The sequence below is a fragment of the Fukomys damarensis genome, unplaced genomic scaffold, assembly GCF_012274545.1.
Source record: "Fukomys damarensis isolate Sample0158 unplaced genomic scaffold, DMR_v1.0_HiC HiC_scaffold_12, whole genome shotgun sequence".
Classification (NCBI taxonomy): domain Eukaryota; kingdom Metazoa; phylum Chordata; class Mammalia; order Rodentia; family Bathyergidae; genus Fukomys; species Fukomys damarensis.
This window is the reverse complement of record NW_022900924.1, coordinates 23345105-23352656: the sequence shown is the minus strand read 5'-3', so window position 1 is coordinate 23352656 and position 7552 is coordinate 23345105. Positions and strand designations below refer to the sequence as shown.

General features: G+C 47.2%; 1 protein-coding gene across 2 annotated transcripts in view; it reads left to right on the top strand.

Annotated features, from left to right (window-relative positions):
• Ankle2 (ankyrin repeat and LEM domain containing 2) overlaps window positions 1-7552 on the top strand; it is a 17264-nt gene that overhangs the window by 4311 nt on the left and 5401 nt on the right. Inside the window, exons 3-7 of one of the 2 annotated variants that reach the window (XM_010604241.3) lie at window positions 485-654; window positions 734-922; window positions 4989-5111; window positions 5779-5845; window positions 6336-6508. In XM_010604241.3, the coding sequence (XP_010602543.1) occupies window positions 485-654; window positions 734-922; window positions 4989-5111; window positions 5779-5845; window positions 6336-6508 (722 nt within the window). Of the gene's footprint in view, window positions 1-460; window positions 655-733; window positions 923-4988; window positions 5112-5778; window positions 5846-6335; window positions 6509-7552 lie in introns of both variants that reach the window. The other variant, XM_010604240.3, reaches the window with a different exon arrangement.

Below are 7552 nucleotides of genomic sequence, written 5' to 3'. Positions count from 1 at the left end.
TTTTTTTTTTTTTTTTTTTTTAGTTGGGGAGGGCATCTATAGATTGATCAGGGTCTTCTCTCTAAGCTACATCCCAAGCACCACCCCCTCTTTAATTGAAAAAGTGTGTCACTAAATTGCCTGGGCTGATGTCAAATGTGCAGTCCTCTTCCCTCGGGCTCCCAGGGTGCTGGGATTATAGGTATGTGCTACCATGCGCAACTGATTTACTTTTTGAAACACCCAAACTGATGTCTGTTCAGAAGCTCTCCTGGATGGTGTCTATCTGGGTCTGATGGCACCTTGCGGTGCATGGGTCCTGCTGTACCGGCAGGACATGTAGCTATATACTTGCACTGTCACTGTCTCACCTTCGCTGCCAAGGGCTGCTGAGCCAAAGTGGGCTCACACCTCAGTATGACTGAGAGCAGGAAGACGTCTGTGAGGCTGAGTGTTCTTCATTTCTGTCTCTTGATGACAGATGGTTTCTGCTTGTCCGAATCAGAAACAGTAAACAAAGAAGGAGCGAACAGTTATAAAAGCCCTCGCACACAGGACCTCACTGCTAAGCTACGGAAAGCCGTGGAACAGGGAGAAGAAAAGGCCTTCTCTGACCTTGTCTGGAGCAACCCCCGGTACCTAATTGGCTCAGGGGACACCCCAACTGTCGTACAGGTAAGCCTGTGTCCAGTGCATCCTGCTGCTGTGCACTATACTCGTGAAAATAAAGCTGAGATCGTGGGTTTTCTTTCAGGAAGGATGTAGGTATAATGTCATGCATGTTGCTGCCAAGGCGAACCAGGCTTCTATCTGCCAGCTGACGCTGGAGACTTTAGAAAACCCTGAGTTCATGCAGCTTATGTACCCAGATGATGACGTGGATATGCTGCAGAAGCGCATTCACTACCTCGTGGACCTATATCTGAACACTCCTGACAAGGTGGTGAGTGTGCCCTGCATCCATGGAGGGAGAGTGTGTCCCTGGGAGGGAGGAGTTCTGACTTTCCATGCTACATCTGTATGGAATGTGTGTGGACAGTCAGGAGCAGAAGCACGTGTATTGACATGGAAAGTGCAGACTAGCAGGAAATAGAAGGCTGCTGATAGAATCAGGTGCCCCACAAGGTGCCTGGCCTTGTCAGGGAGACACAGACTGTGTGTGACAGGTGAGCAAATGTTGAAAGGTGTAGAAAGTGAGGTAGAAAAATTGTAATCTACTTTATTCTAGTCTTCTTCTTGTATCCTTTATATGTTCTTTTACCAAATGTTGCCATCAGGACTATTTCCTGTGTTTATTTATTTTGTGGTACTGGAACCTTTTATAAAAGCAGGGGTTTTTCTAACTGTTTTCTCCCTCTTGGTTTATTGTTTCTGATTTAGATAAGCATGTGTTGTCAAGAGACCAAAATGAAAAACAGTCTCACAGACATCTCACCCACTCTGGGTCATGCTCAGGGAGCATTGAGCTATATCCTCAGTCTTTTTAAAACTTTATTTTGAGATCTGGGCATGGTGGCCCATGCTGTAATCCCAGCACTTGGGAGCCTTGGGCAGGAGGATTGCTAAGAATTCAAGGCCAGTCTGGAATACATAGTAAGACCCTGTCTCAGAAAACAAAAGAGAAAGACAGATATAGAGATACAGAGAGACAGAAGGGAAATGTAGAGAAATTTGTCCTAACCAACAAAATTATAGAAAGAGAAGAGAAAGCAATGGTCTCATAATTATAACAATGATTATAAACAAATTAGTTTCTTCTCCTACTCTCAAACTCCTTTCTGATACCAGACTTTTGGTGGTTTTCACCACATTGAGCAAGCAGTCTGTCCTACAGCAGACACCAGATGGGTGTCCTCTCATTCCATTAAATCCCAGCACAGGTGGTCAAGTCCCAGAAGATTGGCTGTCTCCTCAGATGCCAGCCACATGTTCCCGCTGGGTTGATGAATTTGTTTATGGAACTCAGAGAGATATGTTCCTATTACAAAAGACATGGGAAGGAATGCATCAGTCCAAGGGTGGGGAAAGGGACGTGGAGATTTTATGCCCTGGTGGGGAATATCACACTTCAGAAACTGTGTGCAGCTGTCAGCAGCTCTTTATGTGCTGCGGTGAGTTTCTGTGGAGAATTTGTTACATAGGTGTGATTAGCGCTTTGGCATTCAGTATTCACTTTAACCTTCAGCTCCTTTCCCCAGCCTTTAATCCTGTCTTGGTCTTCTCTGTAGCCCACCCCATCTCGCAGCTGCCTCAGGGCTGGGAAAGCAGACAGCTCCTTAACAGTGAGACACAGCCCTTCTCAGATTTTTAGGAGTTCTAAGTCAGGAAGGCCAAATACAGGCAGTCAGCCCACTATATTCAAGAGTCCAACACCACAGATTCACCAACTGCAGATTAAAAGTATTCTGAAGAAATGTGTCTGCACTGCACATTGAAAGCTTTTTATTCCTTGTCTTATTCCTCACACAGCACAGTGTAATAACTGCTTACATGGTGTCTGCATTGTACTGGCTATGATAGTAACTGGAGGTAATTATGTATGGAGGTTGTATGTGCTTGTGTGTGGTTATAGCCAAATACTGCAAATGTTATATGTGCACATACATGGTTATTTGGAAGTACTGCACTATTTTCCATGAGGATGTGAGAGTCCAGAGATTTTGGTGTCTTAGGGGAAGGTGGTGGCTCTTGGACCAAACACTTAACGTGAAGAGGGACGACCATGTCTCATATTAGAGATGGTTACAAAGAGTGGTGGTGAGCACAAAACAGGAAGGAATAAGATCAAAGTAAGTATAGTAGTTACTCTGAGAGTAACAGATGAGTAAGCAAGATATGAGGCCTGATTCAGACAAGAAATGTGTATTTATAGATGTGATTTTAAAAAACTGTGGGCCCTACAGAAACACCTTTTATTTCTTAACATCCATGCAACATTCACAGGAAATGTGCATTCGTTTGTATTATAGGAATAAGAAATTGTTTAGTAGGAAAAAAATTATAGAGTTATTGAAATTAAAAGTGCTGGGGATGTGACTCATTGGTAGAATAATCACCTAGTATGTCTAAGGCCCTGAGTTCAATCCCCAGCAGCACAAACACACATGAAGTTAGAATGGTCAGGGGCTAGGGATTTAGCTTAGTAGTTCTTCCCCCTGCCTCACAGGCACAAGATCCTGAGTTCGATCCCTGGTACCAAAAAATGAAATTAGAAGTGTCAGGTCACATTCTCTTATCATAATTCTGAAGATAGTCATTAAAATGTTTACCATAATACCTCAGCCCCACAGAGGTCCTGAGGTTTGTGGGGAATGTGGGTGGGTGTAAAGTGTGGTTGGGAGTATAGCAGAACATGGAAAGAACCTAGCATGGTAGCTTTCTGGTGTGGGAGAGGGGAGGCCAGTGGGTGGGCATAAGGGGTATGGGGCAGGTGAGAGTAGTTCCCTTGGGGAATCAGGGTGTGGGGTGTGGAAAGGTGGGGACAGTGCCCAGGGGAAGAAAGTGGGTGGGGACAGTCCTTGTGGAAAAATAGGGTGTCAGGTATAGAAAGCGGGTGGGGACAGGCTCCATGGGAAAGCAGGGGTGAAGAGGAAGCTGGCTGACTAGGGTATTGGTTGTGGGGCGGATGGAAGCGTGTGTGTGTGTGTACATACATACATATTTGACCATACTGTGTCCTTGGAATGCAACAGAAAGATAGGGGAGAGGACTAAATTTTAGTGATGTGAGGGACCATTGCACCTCAATTGTCCAAGGTAGAAGGTAAACTGGAGACCTCAGTTGTCCCTGGAGTAGAACTGCATTCACCTGCTGATGTCTTGTCTCAGGCTGCTCTGCTCCAGGGCCCAGTGTAATTGTGGCAAGACTGGGTGGCCTTGAATATAGCCCATCACAGAAAAAGCTGCCACCCTTAAAAATAGGGGCAGATGCAGTCAGAACAATGGGGCCTGGGATAACAGATATCAGGCTTTGTAGGTGTGATGCCTCATGGTGGACATGAGAACTGTGGCTATTTACAGATCTCTCGGGTCCCAGTGAGGAGGCCTGGGTGAGCATGGGTGTAGGCTGTAAGGTCCCAAGTGTCTGGTCCCCTGGTCTGGAAGGAATTAGAGCTTGAGTGTGGCATCCCTGGTTATTGGAGGGACCGGCAGAGACAAGTTCACAACAGGTAGGTGAAGGTGAGTTCTGAGGGTCCTGCCTCTGCAGATCTTGGGCTTGGGGCTACTATATCACATGTTCACTGGTCTGCAGGTGACCTGAGAATGAGGAGGGAAGGAAGTCACATCTGTGGGGAGTACAGTGGGTGCTGTGGAGCCCTGGGGTACTAGCATGAGTGGATGTGAGCATCGATCGGGAAGTCTCATGGTACAGTGGCCTGAAGTCAGAGTGAAGAGTGGCCCATGTGCTGTGGTGTCCATCCTCTGGCTCCAAGGAGCCCCAGACCAAGTCCATGGGCATTTAAAAATCTGAACAGTGCCTTCCATGTGCAGCTGGTTGCATGACATGGTGCTGGCCCCGAGTCAGGGAAGCAACGGTTTACAGGAGCTCTAGCTGAGTCCAGGTCCCCGGCATCAAGGGGCAGTTATGTCAGGTTCCCAGTGTTGGGCAACATTGTGCTGAGACCTGCAGAGTGGGCATTGCTGGTACTCAGGTACCTATCAGCTGTAATAGCAGTTCTTTTTACAGTCTTGCATTGTTGAGGCTTTTTTTTTTTGGTACCAGGGATTGAACTCGGGTCCTTGCACTTGTGAGGCAGGCAGCAGAACCACTGAGCTAAATCCCGGCCCTGTTGAGGCTTTTAAAGAAATACCCATTTTTACCTTAGAGAGCAACTGTGTGAATGTGAGTTTGGTTTTTTTTTTTTTGACATGAGTCTCCCTATGCAGTTCAGGCTGGTCTTGTATGTGTGGAGTAACTTCTGCATGCCTGTATTAGAGGTTTGCATTCGTGCACCTGGCTGAGTATAAACAAGCTGACTGACAGTTGTGCTTCTTCTGCACCTTTTCCAGGGGTACGACACACCATTGCATTTTGCTTGTAAGTTTGGGAATGTGGAGGTTGTCAATGTGCTTTCTTCACATCCTTTGATTGAGAAAAAATGCAAGAATAAATATGACAAGACACCTGAAGAGGTAAGTACAATAATTATTGAAATGTGATTACTATTTAGCATTAGAAACAAAAATAAGCAAATGTTTAGCCTGTGTTCATAGGTACACTGAGGTTAGCACTGGGTCTGTCTGAGTTGTGCCTGCCATGGCACATTTCAGAACCTTGACTGCCAGGCAAGATGTGAAGACAGCGTCTGCCCAGCTGGGAAGGAAGGAGCTGACCCAGTTTACTGATTTCAGTTTCCTGAAACTGGTGATCAGTTGTTTTGAAGAGTTAGCCTTTCATTTTCTCTCCCTGAACACCTCAGCTGACCAGGTTCCGAACAAAGATAGTGATGGTCGTCATGGTGGTGATGTGATGATGGTGATATGATGTCCATGGTGAGATGATGATGGTGGTAATGATCACGGTGGTGAGGATTCTCAACATAGCTGTTGTGTTCAACTTAGTGTACACCAGGCACTGTGCCAAACCCCTGGGTTTAGTCTCCAGAACCATAGGAGAAAAAAGTTACATTAAGCTGGGTGTGGTGGCGTATGCCTATAATCCCAGAATGCAGGAGGCTGAGGCAGGAGGATTGCCATGAGTCTGAGGCCAGGCTGAACTAGAGTGAGATCTTGTCTCAAAAAAAAAAAAAAGGCTATAAAATAAAATTTAGAGTTCTGACGTACTGTTTTCTTTAAATAGGTGATTTGTGAAAGAAACAAAGATAAACCTGTAGAACTAAAAGAGAGGATCAGAGAATATTTACAGGGTGAGTTGGAGAATCCCCAAGCCTCTACCATGTGTTAGGTTTAGGGCTCATGGGTGCGTGGGCTCTGAGGAAGGACACGCACAGCCTGTTAACTGTGCTAATTGAGCTCTGCTGTGCTAGTCTGGTCCCCTCTTGCTTCAGTCTTCCATCTTCCTAAAGTATCTGCTGCTGTCCTTCCCTCCATCCCATGTTAGGGATTAAAGGTACCAAGGATTAAATCTAAGGCCTCTGCACTGAGCTACATCCCTGGCCTTCCAGGTTCCAATATTACAGGTGTGCAGCACCATACTTGACTACTTTCCACTTCTTTTAGAGGAGAAGGAGAAGGGCTCGCTGAGTTAAGTGTGTCCTAGCCCAAACCTTCCTTGGCTGTGATCCACCCCAGCAGAGTGCCATGACCACCTGGTTCCTCCACCCTTTCTTCCATCGCTTACCAGCCCTAGATACAGCCAGGGAGCAGGACCCTGCTGTTGACTGATCTCTCTCCCAGGTCACTACTACGTGCCGCTTCTGAGAGCAGATGATACCTCCTCTCCTGTCATTGGGGAGCTGTGGTCCCCAGACCAGTCAGCCGAGGCCTCACCTGCTGACCACTGTGGAGCCAATCCCCGGGACCCTGTGCGGACTGTGAGGGCCTTTGCAGGGCCCCTGAGTCCTGCCAAGGTGAGCTCAGGGACCTTGTCAGCCACCCTCAGTATCCCACATGGCTGTGTCTGGGGCCTTGTGCTTGCTCTTGGAGCCTAAGTCCTGTGGCCCTGAAGTCACTGGTGCCAAGGGGTAGTGCTGAGGCCATGAGGTGATACTGTGCTGCTCATATGTAGCTGGGCTCATATGTACCTGCCTTACCTCTGTCCTGCATGCCTGTGCTGCCCACACCATATATCAGCCTGGTGAAGTCACTTCTGGACCCAGCTCCCCATGCCTGCAGCCCCCACCACCTCTTCCCAGACACTTGGGCTCCTGGCATTGGCTGCCTTCCCTGGAGGCTCCGCTTTGTCCCCTGGCCTCACCTTTGGGTATGCTCATCCTTGAAGTGTAAATGGGTCCCAAACAGTGGAGGTATTTGGTCAGAGATTATGCTTGTTTTTATGCCAGGTTGACAACTGACAGTTCCTTCTGCAATGAACTGTTTCTTACACTGACGTATGTAATCCCTTGGTAGATACTTTTGGAGTAAGCAAGGCACAGTGGCATGCATGTAGCACCGCTTGGGAGGATGAGGCAGGTAGATCTCAAATGTGTGATCAGCCTGGGCAACTTGTGAGACCTTGTCTCAAAACAGGAAAAAATAGTTTTTTCTAAATGATAAGTTAATTTGCAACTATGAAAATAGCTCTAAATTGGGAAGGAACAATTAAAATTAAATAGGCTGCATTCAGCATGAAACTTGAGTGTCTCAAGAGAAAGCAGCATGTACTTTCTTGTATGATGGAAAGAATGGCATATGCGCCACTGGGGTGGCATCTCAGTGATGCTTGCTGTCCTTAGGGTGAGGCCTTTGTTGGGGCCCCCTGGGCCTGATATGACCCCCCACAGTGCAGACCTGGGCTGGTACCGAGCCCTTCAGGCCGGCTCTGAGTGCATCCCCACTGGGCCCCATGCCCTGGGATCATGGGATCAGCATTGATGCTATGGCACTGGTGGATGAGCACCCTGAGTGTGCTGTGCCAGCCACATAGGTATCAACACTTTTTTTTTTTTTTTTTT